This window comes from Benincasa hispida, chromosome 9 (genome assembly GCF_027475165.1).
Source record: "Benincasa hispida cultivar pf3 chromosome 9, pf3_genome.v1.1, whole genome shotgun sequence".
Lineage (NCBI taxonomy): Eukaryota > Viridiplantae > Streptophyta > Magnoliopsida > Cucurbitales > Cucurbitaceae > Benincasa > Benincasa hispida.
The window spans coordinates 83,886,988-83,901,818 of record NC_143486.1 but is presented as its reverse complement, the minus strand read 5'-3'; the positions used below and the strand labels follow the sequence as shown (position 1 = coordinate 83,901,818).

Here is a 14,831-nt window from a genome sequence, read left to right as displayed (position 1 = left end):
TTTATCGTAAACTTTAAAAAAAAAAAAAACAAATATCATAACAATTTTAAAAGAAAAATATTAAAAATTAAAAAATTAATAATATAAATAAATTAAACTTTAAACAAAGAGAAATATATATATATATAATTCGGATTGGATTGGGTCAACCCAGAATTTTTTTTAACCCAACCCAATAAAAATAAAAAAATTCAACCCAACCCAACCCAAAAACAAAATTAACCCAACCAAATCCAACCTTTACATTTTGGTTTGGTAGTCCGGATTGTTCGGGTTATTTGAACACCCCTAGACATAACCAAACATCATGTCCTTAATTCCCAACCCATTTTGAGATATCTTTATTCACGGACATCTATAAAATCTTAATCCAAACGACTCTTAATTAATAGTGATAGACTATTGTACCTATATTTATTTTGGCGGGAATTGGGATTCATTTCCATTATAAAATCTCGTTATAGTTACACTTGTTTTAATTATGGATTGGTAAAGGTGGTTTTTTTTTTTTTTTTTGGGTTTGGGTCAAATCTCGAAGAAAACCCCTCGTCTTTCGCATCTCCTTCTGTTTCACCCACGCCACAAAAAACCAACTACACACCCAAATCACCGACGGCGACGACCCACGGCCACGGCCGTGGCGATTACTTTCGACAGCGGCGCAGTAGTTCCCGACATACGGCGGCGGTGCTAACCTCCATCGGCAGCCACTCGAAGATCCATGGCCTCTGACGCTTACTGTTACGGATCCGGCGGTGCGAACGGAAGCTGGCCGAGACGTTAGTGTTCCAAACGGCAGTCACCTCCTGGGAACCCTGCAGACAATTTTCAGATTCGCCAACTCTGACGAACAGTCCGGTCAATTTTCCCCTGTGAGTTAAGGTGAGATTTAATTGTTTAGTCAATGATTGATATGTGTAAGAAGTTTTCGAAATTTGTTGTTTGGGATTTTAATTAAATATTTTACTTAAACAAGCTTTCGAAATAGAATACTGTGCTGAGTGAAGTGTTTTGTTTTGTTTGGGTATCAATAAATTTGAACCAAATGAAAGAAGATTGTTGGAGGCAAAATTGTGTAGCGATGAAGGAGGACGGAGATGAATCAAAGAAAGATGAAGAGAATGTGGTAGGTTACCACAGCAACAACGTGAAGAAAGTTAGGTTAAATTCAACTCTCGCTGCTCTGCTGGATGATCCTATTCTCGCCGATGTCCCCAAGAATCCCACCCTATCGCACGTCGACACTCTCATCAGCCTTGAATTGGGCAGCGCCATGCGCATCTCCGTCCTTAAGCTAGACGGCACCGCCATTGGTAAACACATTTTTCTAATGTTCCTCTTTCTCTGTCTGGCATTTTCACAAACACTTTGTTGTATGAATAACGAAACTCGATTAACCATCACGTTCTATTCTTTAGACGTGCCGATCATGAATTCCGCAACGTTGAAAGACTTGAAGCTTGCGATCAAGAAGAAAGTAAACGATATGGAACAATCCAAGATGGGGCATCGCCACATTTCATGGTACACTTTCTTGATAGCTCTCTCAGCCAATCGTTCAATGATCATTGTGCATTGATTACAAGTATTTCTCTAATGGATTTGCAGGAAACATGTGTGGGCAAATTTTTGCTTAGCACACCACAACGAGAAGATACTTGATGATAACTCTGTGCTTCAAGATTTTGGAATCCGTAACAATTCTCAGGTTGGGTTTTCTGTACGAGTTTGAAGCATTAGAAATTTATTTAAGCTGAATTATTCATTCATGATATACAATGAATAAAAACTTGTTGCAGGTGCATTTTGTCCCATACGTTATGTCAAAGAACTCTCGAAGGCATTCTAGGAGGAGAAAACACCGATTTTTTCATGGTCTCAACAAATGCGCATGAACAAGCAGAATGCTTTGGAGGGTGATTCTCTTAACACAAATTCAGTAAGCTTGAGTTCGCACTACAGTTTTTGTACAAATGTATAGCTTGCAGTATGAATGTCTACATGATTAGCGAATTCCTTTTTTTTTTTTTTTTTTAGACTGGGAAACCCAAATCCTGCAAATGCTCTGTTCATTGTTTATGTATTGAACTCATCTTAGTTTGTGAAGAAATTTGGTTAATCTCTGATGTCACTGGGAAATTGAATCAAGCTATTTCATTCATAACTGGAACAGACAAACAAACTTTGGATTAAAATTTAAGGGTAGACGCTCCTCCAAGCCCAACAAAAGGGTCTACTTTATCTCATAATGATGTTCATATTTAGCTGCTATGAGTCTATATTGTCAACCCCATTCTTATGCTTTTATGTGTTCGTGATCCATTGTTTCTAATACTCACTCCTTTGCTACTGTACCCTTGTTTTCTTTCTCCCCTTGACCATGTTTGTTCATGTTTTAAGACTAAATTATAAAAAAAATTGCATTGAACTTGCTCATTATTTTAAAAATTCTTTTGAGGTCCAATTACAATTTTTGTCCTTATAGTTTGGAAATAGTTAGAATTTATTTATTATAATTTTAGAAGTCCTTACAGTTTGATAAACCTCGTAATTACAATTCTCGTTATAATTGTAACGTCTCGAGTTAGGTGAGGAACATGAATAAACTTAGATCACATCTAAATGAGAGTAATCCTAAGGATATGAAAGTATAGCATAAGTAAGGACCTGAAAGAATTGGAAGTTACTACCTATACTAAGAAAATGCATCTTTCTTTTCGGTGACTCAATCATAAGAACTCCAAAATAAAATGGGCTTAGCTTGGGTCAATCCAAGCATGTTGAAAGGATCCATGTTAGTTTGTGGGACAACTTTCACTCTTAGAAGCAGTAATGTTGAGGCAAATATGGACGCGTGCCTGAGGTGAGAGGTGAGGCAATCGGAGGCCCATGCACCTCATTTGTAGCTGAGGCGTGCAAATTCAATGAGGCGCTCGCTTTAACCCATGTAAAAGAGGCCCACCAAATCTATGTAACCTACTATTATAATACATAATCATTTATACCATGCAAAAGCAAAAATCATTATAAGAAAATGTGTTGGTCTCTCCCTATTCTCCACATTTGGGTTAGTTTTTTTTCATTCAAACAAGAAATTTTCTTTAGTTTTTCCATTCAACCTCTTCAGCTGCACTTATATAAGGGGTAGAAAAAGCAATCAGAAATGTAAGTTTTTTTTTTCTCCCCATAAGAGTTCTTCTCGGCAGCTTTTGAAGTGGGTTTATAGATTTTTTTTTTTTTAAAAAAAAAAACCCCGAAAAAAACAAAGGTTTTTTAGTTCTTCTTTTTCCATTATACTTGTTCTCATCCAATTCTTGAGCATATCTTCAACTTGTTTTCCAAAAAGGTTGTTTTTTTTTTCAGTATACTTTTTTTTTCAACCAAAAAGTTGATTTTGTTATTTTTGTTTTTCATATTCAACTTGTTTTTTTTCATTTAAGATTAGTTTTTTTTTTTGTATACTTTTTTTTCAACTAAAAAGGTTGGATTTTTTTTTTTTTTCCAGTATACTACTTGTTGCTTTTCATATTCAACTTGTTTTTGAAAAGGATTAGTTTTTGAAAAAAATTATCTTTTTTCAGTATTCTTTTATTTCAATTCTGAGTTGAAACATTTATAAAATAGGCTTTTTAAAAAAAATGGTTTAAAACGGAAACATCCCGATTGGCAATATGTCATATTAGAAAATGAAAAAGATACGAACACATGCAAATGTATGTTTTGTGGAAAAATTACAAAGAGTGGCATTTGTCGTGCATCACAACACTTAGTTTGTGGTAACTGAAATGTTAAAGTAATGCTTGAAGTGCTCAACCAATGTAAGAGAGGAACTGAAAGAGTATCAAAAGAAGACAAAGGCAAAGAGGGAGGAAAGCAATGCTCTCCTTAACTATGGTGCTTATGATTTGAATATAATTGATTGAGATGAGATGGAACTTGGTGGATGTGGATGAGTACCGAAACATCTATAAAATGAGCAATTCAATCACAATCGCAAGTAAATCCACCACAAACTAAGGGAGCAATGGATAAGTTTATGTATCCAAATCCAGCCAAGGTCATTGATGATCAGAATAGATTAAAGAAGTTTAAACAAATCAACCATCCCCGAAAAATACAACGAAGAAGGGAGAGATGCTACAGTTCAATTTATCATGTGTTGCTACAGTTTAATTTATCATGCATTGGATCTATCAAGCAGGTATTCCCTTAAAAATAATTTGGTTGAAAAGGTTTTTAATAATGATTGAAGTCATAGAATAATTTGGACCTAGATTGATACCTCTTTATTATGACACTGGAGTGACATGCTTAAAAAGGAAGTAGAACATACAAAAAATTTAATGAGTAACCATAAGGTTAAATGGAAAAGAAATGGTTGCTCATTGATGTTTGATGGGTGGACTGATAGAAGAGATAGAACCCTGATAAATTTTTTAGTACATTCTGATGCTGGGATATTATTTTTAGAATCAATTGGTGCATCTCCATACATCAAAACTGGAGAAAAAGTATTTGAACTCTTGAATAGCATGTGGAAAAGATAGGAGAAGAGAATATTATCCAAGTTGTGACTGATAATGCCTCAAACTATATCCTAGCTGGCAAATATTTGGAAGCAAAGTGGTCACATTTATATTGGACATCATGTGTTGCCCACTATTTAGATTTGATATTAGAGGACATTGGAAAGATTGATCAGATCAAAAGATGTCTTTAAAGGGCTGTAGCACTAACTGGTCTTATTTACAATTACTTGTGCATACTTAACATGATGAGAAAGTTCACCAATCAACATGAATTGATGAGACTGGCAATTACACGTTTTGCAACATCGTTTTTTACCCTAGCAAGTACCCACTGAAATAAAGCGAACTTGAGAAAGATGTTTATTTTTTAGAAATGGACGACTTCCAAATGGACAAAAGATCCAAATGGAAGGAGAGCGGCTGATACCGTTTTGATGACATCCTTTTGGAACTCAGTGGTCTACACTTTAAAGGCATCCGAACCCTTAATTCGAGTACTTAGACATGTCGATAGTGTTAAACAGCGAGGTTTAAAAGACTGGTGCGAGATTGTCGCACAATAACGTACCTGATTGTCTCCAAATGGAAATTTTCTATCACGGTTTGAACCCTGCATCGCAGACGGCAGCCAACACGACAGCAGCTGAAGGTCTACTTGATAAAACATATGACAAGGCTAAAAATATACTTGATCGCATTTTAAAGAATCACAAAGATTCGAGGGAAAGCGATCAACGACTCATAATTAAAGAAGGTGGTGCAAGCAATAGAGCTATCGCATCCCTACAAAATCAAATGATTGCGATGATGAATCTGATACAAGGCATCTCAATCAACGTCTACTAGTGATCAAAATCAATGCACAGTGGAATTAGAGTTGCACTAGATCAAAAGCAAGGTCAACTGCCTCTGCCTCCACTTTTAGAGTTCAAAAGCAAACACTGAGTATACAAGTGGTTAGTGATGAAGATGAGGACGACGATGTAGAAGAATTAGACATTTAAGACAATGGCCAAGGAGGAGCAATGGACGAAACCTTATATTTAGATGGGAAAGATGTTGAATTTGACATTTGATCATGTTTTAAACTTTTACTTTTAAATTTTTGTTAATTTTTATTGATTAGATTACTATTATTGATCTTTGAGGCTGACATTTTTATATAAACGTATGTTCTACTTCTACATATATTATTTATTTATTCATTGCACCTCGCTTCGCTCGAGCATCGCCTTGTTGTCGCCTCTCGCATTAAGCATGTATAACGTAGTCAGGTCATAAGGGATGTCGCCTCTCGCATCGACTTGTCACCTTGATATGTGCCTTGCACTTTGAAAACACTGCTTAGAAACAATTCAAGACAAGTATAACGTAGCCAGGTCATAAGGGATGTAGAGAAATGTCGGGACAATTAGATGCTAAATTTGAATTCTGAATCCTGATCCAAATTTTGAGCCTGGGGCATTACAATAAACTTTATGAACTAAATTCTATTTATAAACTTCAAGAATTAAATTCTAACTTTTTTCAACCCATAGGACCAAATTAGAAATATAACCTACTTTTAATCATTGAAAGTTAATAGTGTTATTTTGAACTTTTCACAAACATTTCAAAACAATGATTAGAGTAAATTCGTTAGAATATTGAATGAAAATTGTGACCTAGAATAATGTGGTAGTAATCTAAAACAAAAATTTGAATCACGTAGTTTAGATCCTTTTGTATCACATAGCTTTTAGATCCTTGCCATTCGATGTCAAGTCCTAATTACCTTAGATATTCTAACAAATTCTACTTTAATAGTTGCCTTGAAACCTTCAGCAAAGTGCCCAAAGATTTTCATTTTTTTAATAAACTAATGTTATTTTAATTTTGTTGAAGCCTCTATGCTCAAGCTCAATAATAGGATCTTCGTTGAACATCTTACGTTCTAGATTTGAGGGCTAAAATGGACATTATTGTCAAAAGAATAAATGAAACAAAAAGTTTCAATATTCTTGAAATATGTTAATGTGAATGATGGTCTAAGCAACCATAAAATACTAGTGTTCCAAGAGTAACTTTTGTAAGTGATTGTAAAAACTTGTGGCCAAGCACTATGGATATGCAAACCTATGGTTTGCCATGTAAAGTTAGGGGATATGATACGATATGATACAAAATCTATATATCATATAACTTTAGCAAATCCCACCAGAAGAAAAAAAAAAAAAAAAAAAAAAAACTGCTGAATTTTCTTCCTCCTCTGCTGCTACTCTCCATGTTTTGAATAAACTCCATCAACATCACTTGCCTGCCTCATTTTCTCCTTATACTCTTTCAACTCTCTCTTGTATCTTTCCTTGTCTTTAAGCCCAATGTTTTGATAAACCTATTACAGAATCAAACCACAGAAGTTTATGACAACTCTTGAAACTAAGGGAACAAAAATGCTTGAAAAGACATACCGTCCTTTCTTCAGGGCTAAGATTGTTCCAAGACTCTCCAATCATTTTAGTGAACTCCCTTTCTCTGTTTGGGTACAGAGATTTGAGCTTGTAATGCTTCTCTGCAAAGAAGAAATTATACCCACTTCTGTTTGGTTTTGGATGGTTTGGATCTCCCTTTCTCCGGCTCCTCCGGTGCCGCCTACCGGAATGTCGATATCTGCCACCGGTATACGGTACAATGGCATTGGTAGACTGAGGCCGGAGATCTGACGGAGGTGGCTGCTCTGGATGGTAAAGAACTCCTCTAAGAATCTCAGATCCCAATTTCACCGTCACAAGGTAACCACAGTCGAATTTCCCATCAATTGTTCCAGTAACTGAAAAATATCAAGTAATTTACATAAACCCAAGAAAGGAAAATGAAAAAATATGGTCAGAATCGCTATAATTTATTGAACCCAGTCGGTTACATAGAAGCCATTGGTGGGAACTGTTGGAACTTTACTGCTTGACCCCACGAAGAAAAGGAACGGAATTAAAAGAAGTAAATGCTAAAAGGTTTTTGTCACCTTCAGCAGGCGGACCAGGGGAAAACGACGTAGTTTTGGGAGTATATTCCACCAAAGCCAATTCATTTTCACTTGTAGGGCTACCAAGAGGAAATGGCGCTGTAGAAAGACAAAAGCCAAATCAGACTTTAAGAAAATTCCGACGTGGGAGAAAATGGATAAAGGTTAAAAAAGAACAAAAAGGCAAACCTTGAGGGACACAGATGGGGCCCTGCCGGCCGAACAAATAAACTTGCTCGTAATGGTAAAGAAGACTAAGATAATGTTTTCTCAATACAAAGGAAGCACTCGTTGTTGTAGGAGAGAACTTAAAAACACTTCCAACTTCTCTCCATTTTTTCTCTGCAACAACCTACACCGCCATTAAAATAGATTTAAAAAAAGCTTTGTTGAAAATGGAAAACCAGGGCTTAAAACTTACCTTTTCATGTCCTCCTCTTCTTGTAACTTCTGAATATAAAACATGCAAGTCTAGCTCCTTCCCTCCAATCACAGGAATCCTTTAAAATATTGAAAGGGGGATAAAAATAAAAAAAAATAAAAAAAAAGGTAAAAAGTACCCATCAGGAAACAGAGGAAAAGTGTTAAAAGTGTGGTGTCTTTTGGTTGTGGAGCCACCATTAATACCATATTATGAAGCTATTTTTATGAGAGAAAAAATAACTCACATGAACTTTGTGTTCATCATAAAATGGAAACGCCTCAAAGTGTCCCAAAAAACAATGGGGTCGGAAATAACTTCATCGTGGGTGGCGAGTGGCGGAGGATAATGTTTATCCAGGCCGCCGTTCCAGCTTTTGGTGGTGGCCGGCGGTGACATGACCGGAAAAATGAGAGAAAGGAAGATGAAGAAGGTAGAAAGAAAGAGAGAGAGAGAGATAATAGAGTAGAGAATAAAGGAAAGAGAAAAGGTAATGATGGTATTAAAGAACATATGATTTCCAAGATAAAGTAATTAAATTAAAAGAGAGAGGGAAGAGAGGGGAAGCTGGAATTAAAGAAGATGGTTGGAAGCGTGAAAGGCAACTGTTATGCAGAATTGGCTTTTTCTGAGAGGATTTTGAAAAGAAAGGGGGCAAAGACCAGTGAACAAAAAGGGGAAAAGAAAGTCGTTGTAATGTAATGAGAAATTAATTATAATTTAATTAATTTGTAAGTGTAAATTTTGTAAATTTGTTTGTTTGTGTGTGTGAGTCGTGTCATTCGAAGTCTGCAGATTTGTAAAGGGGTCTGCGACCAAACGTTGACATGCACCTGGGGACTCCTTTTTGGGTTTCTGAAGCATATCTCTGGGGGAAGATATTTGAAACACACTTTTTGGGGCTACGAGTTAATATGACTCCTACCACTGATCTGACCCCAGTTTACTAAAATGTACCTTACACAATCGGTTTCTTAGGATTTCAAATGCAAACTTTTAATTAAAGTTTAATTACATTCTTCCTATTTTAGGTTATTTTTACCCATCACTAATTAAAATTAGTGTCATTGTAATAAAATTCTATTCATAGATCAATCGTAATTGGTCTCAATCGCCAACGTAATTATCTTATTACAATTGATGTTGTTTACTTTGTATTGTCTTCTTATCGTTACCTTTATTGCTTACCTCTATTGTTTAGAGTCAATCAATGAAGGTAACATTAACCGTGCCATGTTAATAATTCTCTTACTATAATAATAAAAGTAGTGATAATCAGATTAAGCATCATTCATTCCTTGTGTGTTTTGATTATAAATTTGGAGGTGGGTCCCATATTTTATTACAATCATGAAACACAAGTAGTCCATTTTTTAGATTATTATGGATGGATTATGTTTCACCTCGGATAAAAGTTATTAGTTCTTATGGTTTGATAAAAACCCATAAATAGTCTCTATGATTTAATATAACCTCATAAATAGTCTCTACATAGGACTATTTACAAGTGTTTTATCAAACCATATAAACTAAGTTCTAATTCTAAATTATAGAAAGGGGTATTCAAAAAACCCGATAACCCAAAAAAATCGATCAACCCAACCTGGGTTGGATTATCAACTCATTTGAATTGGGTTGGGTTCAAATAAATGAATTTTTTATGAGTTGTGTTGGTTCATGGGTTTACCTAAAATGACCAAAACCAACCTGAACTTATTATTAACTTTACAATGTATATTTTTTACTTATGATACAATAATATATACATATATTTATTTAAGTTTTATCATTTTTTTTATTGTTTATTCTCCAACAACTTCTAAAAACATTTTTTTAGCACTTTGAAAAGAAAATATTCATTATATAAATTGAAATTGAGTTGTTAATCTTAATTCAATATATGAAAATAATTCAATCAAATTTTTACATATTAACAACTTACTTTTTTACCCAATCCAAATGTTTCATGGTTGAGTTGGGTTGGATTCATTTTTTAAGAAATGTTATTTGGGTTGAAGAAATTAATAACCCGAACAATTAGATTGAGTCCAAAAAGTCTTTCATCTCAATCCAATTCAACTTATGAACATCCGTAATTATAGAGATTAAGTTTGTAATCAATAATTTTTTTTAAAAAAAAAGAAGTTGGATTATAATTATATCAAAGTGATGGGTCCCGTTTTCAGTTGAGTGAAGGTGTGTGGGTTAGCTTCCCTATCCACTGGCTGCGTGTTTCGTCCCTCCATGCATAACCTGCACTGAGTGGTCTATATTGCCACCTCCTTCAACTCTCTTTTTCTTCTATTGTTGCTGTCCCAATTTATTTTGGGCATCCTTTTTTGGGTACTTTCCTTTCCTCCCTTATTAAATGGATTCCATTTCCAACTTTGGAAGCCTCTTCTTTATTATTATTATTTCTTTTGTACCTTCTTTTCTCTTTTTTATGAGATGTATAGATGATAATATGTCCATTATTTTTTAGCTATGTACATTTTAACCGTATCAAAATAAATCTGTATGATATTATTTATAATTAGATTGTATATAGCTTCGTTTCTTTATTAATTGAGATTTATCGCATCGTCATTTATATGTAATAAATGTTTTCATCTCAGGGTTAAATTATAACATTTTATTAATCTACAACCCTAACAAAATATTTGTAATTTTTGTCTCGAATAATCAATTAAATGTTAAAATATCATTTTAATCTATGTATTTTGATTCTTATTTCATTTTTTTATGTACTTTTAGAAAATATTATGGGTTGTTTGGGGTATTGAGATGATGTAGGACGTGGGAACTTCTAATATCTGAAGAGTTCTTATCGAAACTGAGATGATATACGATACACAGAAGGAAAATGACGGTGAGATACGAAACACTTTCCGAAAATGAATCCTGAGATGATATACGATATACGAAAGGAAAATGACGATAGGATACGAAACACTTTCCGAAAATGGACCCAGAAACAATTAAAATCGGTGAGATAGGATAATGGGTCAGATGTTATATTATGTGAGGATATATCATTTCATGTTGAGTCCCTGAGTCCCTTAAAATTTAGTTATTATCATTTAGTTTGAATTTCTTTTATCAAAATTAGTTAAATAATAATAATTTTGTGTGATCAAAAGCTTAATGTTAATATGTTTTGAAAATTTATAAATAAAAGCTAACAGAAACTAACTTTAAAAAATAATAATTCGGTAACAATACAAATTAGTTTTATTTACCTTTTTTTTCTGCAAATAGAATAATTAAATTTAAACGTTTTAAAGTATGTGAAATAAAATAAGATGGTACTCAAAGTCTATGCATTAAAATAATATTTTAATCTTATTTAAAAGTTATGGAAGGTTGAATTTATTTTCGGTACTTGTGTTTGTTTGTCCTATAAGTTAAGTAGGCCGTGTGATAAGACAATATTGCGTACCCATTGTCTAGGCTAATTTACTGAATGAGGGATGAAAATTTTGATCCAATAACTTTAGTAATAATAATATTTTTCTTCTCAAACAATAACAATAATAATATTTTTCAAAATACATAAATAAATAAATGGTAGTAATATTATTATTTTTGCATTTGTGAGTAGCCGAACTTATTTATGCATATATCGACCATTAATGGAAAACATCAGTTTTTTCATTTTTATTTTTTCGATGTCTGCCAAATTAGCAGAACTTGCAAAAGTCTATTATTTTCAACTTTTTTGTTTGATTAATAATTAATATACCAATTTATTTTCATTATGAAAATATAAATAAAAAATAAATTTTATGAGTGTAACTGCTGATGAGATTATTAAGAAAGCAACTTTCATCATTTCAGTAACCACCCAATAACGATTGCTAATTCAAATTCAAATTGTAAGTAACCGTTAGAATTCCAAGGTATTTTTCCATGCACTACAGAACTTAATACTCAACCGTTTTATTCTATTTCCAATCATTAAATACACGTGGCATCAATATTTAATATAGTATAGTTTTTTTAGCCGCTGCCATTTTTTGGGCAATTGGTTTAGTGGTATGGTTCTTGCTTTGGGTGCAAGAGGCTCCGAGTTCGATTCTCGGAATTCCCCTTTATTTTTCTCAAAGTGTTATAAATAGTTTTTAGAAGTTTTATTATGACAAATAACACCCTTGCCTCTTGTAGATCCGAGGTGACTTGGACCTGAATAATAATTCTTATTCTTTTAAATTTTGTAATATTATCTTTAATTTTCAAAATTACTTTTAAAATAGAAATTCTTTAAATTTTTCGATGAAAGTTTGAACATGAAATGACCTAAAATGAGGGAGTAACGATTCAATTTTTCTTTTTAGGTTATCAATTACATGATTATTGACTATCTAAATTTTTATTCTAAGTTATTGGCAAATAATTATAGGTCTTGATTTTCATTCAAAGATTTTACTCCAATGGTAAATTTGAAACTTTTATAACATATTAAGAGTAGTATTACAACGTTCAAAGAATATAGTCGTTAAAAAAATAGAGAAATTTATGAGTACTTTTTATAACGTAACCTTTAAAACGTAGAGGTTTTTTATTAACAACGTGTAATCTAGTTTTATAGTACATATCTTATTTAGTCAAATTAAATATTGTAAGTAGTGAGTGTAATTCAATTGATATTCAATGTTAATGATAAAAAAAAAATTATGTTCAAATTCGATAGAAAAGGTGACTTAATAATCGACTTCAAATTACAAAAAAGAAATGGGCTCTCCTTTCTCCCGGGCTTTCTTAGTAAATGCACTTCTCTGACATGCCTAATCACCATTAATTCACTTTATCTTAATTATTATGGGAAATAAAAAAACATTAAATAGACATAAATGACTGAGCTTCTAAGCAGGAGAATTATACTTCGAATTTTAAGAGTCCCATTCCTCTTCATAAAATCTGATGTTTGATTGAAGTTTAAGAAAAAAAACAAAAATAAAAACAAAACTTTTCTTTTCCAAAACGAAAAACCCCTATTTATTTTTCCTACTACTACAATTAATAAACCTTAAACTATAATTTAGTAATTCCAATATCTTTCAAAAAAAAAAAAAAAAAAAATTCCAATACAATTGCCCAGAAAGATCTAGATGTGGTAGTATAATTTTAATATAAATTATACGTAACTCATTCAATAATTTTGGGATTTTTGTTTATTTAGTCAATAAGCTTTCAAAGCACCTGACAAGTCTATTTTCAGTTTTGTGTTTATAATTTTCTTAACTTTAAAAATGTCCCCCCAACAAAAATCAAATTAATTGAGCTAATATATAGATATTTTGGTTTTTAAAGGATTTGTGAACTTTAAAAAATATCAAAAAGGTTCGGGACTAATTAGATACAAAATTAAAAATTAAGTGTTATGTTAAATGCAATAATAGAGAGTGTAACAACCTATTAAACACTTAAATCTATGAAGAGGGGATTTGTTAAACACAAAATTACCAATAGAAAGTTAGGTTTAAATCCTATTTTGGTCTATGAACTTTTAATGTTATTCTATTTTGGTATCTAAACTTTAAAATGACTATTTTGGTCATTGAACTTTTAAAAAATATTTATTTTGGTCCTTGAACTTTTAAAAAATATTTATTTTGGTCCTTACTATTAAAATTTTGTTAACTCTTTGATGAAATTGCGTCTAGCATGTTTTGAACAAAATGAATATGAAGTAAAATACCAACAACCAACGTGGCAAAATATTGAATGGTCAGAATCTTGATCCATTGAGTTCCACAAAAAAATGTTTTATCACATAATTTAAAATTGAAACACTACATTTTTTTAGCGTAACTAACTTATTTGGCAGTCTAATCATCTAAAAATCAAGTCATCTTATCATTTTGTTTAAAAGTTAACAGAATTTTAATAGTAGAGACCAAAGTAAACACTTTTCAAAAGTTCAGAGACTAAAATAGATGTTTTTAAAAGATTAGGAACCGAAATAGAACCAACTTCAAAATTTTAGGGGCTAAAAGAGGATTTAAACTTAGAAAGTTACTAATAGAAGATTGTCTTTTTTTTGTTTCCACAATATGTGGGGTAGAGAAGGATTGAACCTCTAACTTCGAGGTTGATAATGCACACTATGTCAGTTGATCTATGTTCATTTTGACAAAAGAATGTCTTAAATTTGTGGAAAACTTTAAACTAGCAATATTGATTATGATTTTGCAAATATGACAATTTTTGTTAAATTCTTGCACACCTACTTAAATATTTTTATGCAGTTTTTTTTAGTACAACAATTGGAGATGGAGATCAAACCTTTCATTTACAAGAAGGAAGGTCATGTCAATTACAACTAACTTTGACTATATAATTACTTTTTTACCCCACATACCACGGTATATTATATAACATTTTTACAGTATATCAACAATATACCATGTTTAATGTTATCCCTATCAGTGACAAACCATTGTAGTTCAATGATAAACATAAAATATCTAAATATGTAAGTAAACAACTAGTGATTAAGAAAAACAATAATCATTTGCCAACATTTTCTTATTCCATTAGTGTAGTATATCAACGATAGATTTGACATTAAATGAACATGTATTGTAAAAGTAATAATTAAAATTATATATACATATTTTTTTTAAAAAAAAAAACTTAATATTTATTTGATAAATAATTCATTAAAAATTATTTTTATATTTGTATTGATTTTAGTATTGTGAGTACAATTTCTAATAAATGATCATTTGATGTTTTCTCTCAAAAAGTAAACTTGCCTTGAGAGCTTTATGTCACACCTTTCTCCAAATTACCCTCTTAATTTGAGAAAAGATGTTAAAACAGTAATTGCTAACCCTCTTATAATAACTATTGTCCAACCCACTATTGGAAACCTATA

The 14,831-nt window shown here is 32.2% G+C and overlaps 2 protein-coding genes across 3 annotated transcripts; one reads left to right on the top strand and one right to left on the bottom strand.

Annotated features, from left to right (window-relative positions):
• The first annotated feature begins 456 nt into the window (after positions 1–456).
• LOC120086404 (Ubiquitin-like superfamily protein) lies at positions 457–2,119 on the top strand. 2 transcript variants are annotated; one of them, XM_039043032.2, is made up of 5 exons: positions 457–882; positions 1,056–1,313; positions 1,419–1,524; positions 1,609–1,708; positions 1,800–2,119. In XM_039043032.2, exons 2-5 carry the CDS (start codon positions 1,082–1,084, stop codon positions 1,893–1,895), a joined length of 534 nt encoding a protein of 177 aa, XP_038898960.1. In that variant the 5' UTR covers positions 457–882; positions 1,056–1,081; the 3' UTR covers positions 1,896–2,119. The 2 variants fall into 2 exon arrangements, with proteins under 2 accessions (XP_038898960.1, XP_038898961.1); XM_039043033.2 differs by having other exon boundaries at positions 478–882; positions 1,053–1,313.
• A 4,368-nt stretch (positions 2,120–6,487) lies between these two features.
• On the bottom strand, positions 6,488–8,644 carry LOC120086776 (high mobility group B protein 9-like). The gene is made up of 6 exons (XM_039043571.2): positions 8,199–8,644; positions 7,952–8,030; positions 7,720–7,882; positions 7,531–7,629; positions 6,980–7,338; positions 6,488–6,903 (listed from the first exon to the last, which is right to left on the bottom strand). Exons 1-6 carry the CDS (start codon positions 8,462–8,464, stop codon positions 6,784–6,786), a joined length of 1,086 nt encoding a protein of 361 aa, XP_038899499.1. The 5' UTR covers positions 8,465–8,644; the 3' UTR covers positions 6,488–6,783.
• Between the last annotated feature and the right edge of the window lie 6,187 nt (positions 8,645–14,831).

Excerpts from the sequence above, each read along its gene's own strand:
- LOC120086404 (XM_039043032.2), top strand. The coding sequence starts at position 1,082 with ATGAAGGAGGACGGAGATGAATCAAAGAAAGATGAAGAGAATGTGGTA. Across the intron at positions 1,314-1,418 it reads GCTAGACGGCACCGCCATTG|ACGTGCCGATCATGAATTCC; the intron begins GTAAACACATTT and ends TCTATTCTTTAG. Across the intron at positions 1,525-1,608 it reads GGGCATCGCCACATTTCATG|GAAACATGTGTGGGCAAATT; the intron begins GTACACTTTCTT and ends ATGGATTTGCAG.
- LOC120086776 (XM_039043571.2), bottom strand. The coding sequence starts at position 8,464 with ATGTTCTTTAATACCATCATTACCTTTTCTCTTTCCTTTATTCTCTAC. Across the intron at positions 7,630-7,719 it reads CCCCATCTGTGTCCCTCAAG|CGCCATTTCCTCTTGGTAGC; the intron begins GTTTGCCTTTTT and ends GTCTTTCTACAG. Across the intron at positions 6,904-6,979 it reads TTAGCCCTGAAGAAAGGACG|GTTTATCAAAACATTGGGCT; the intron begins GTATGTCTTTTC and ends ATTCTGTAATAG.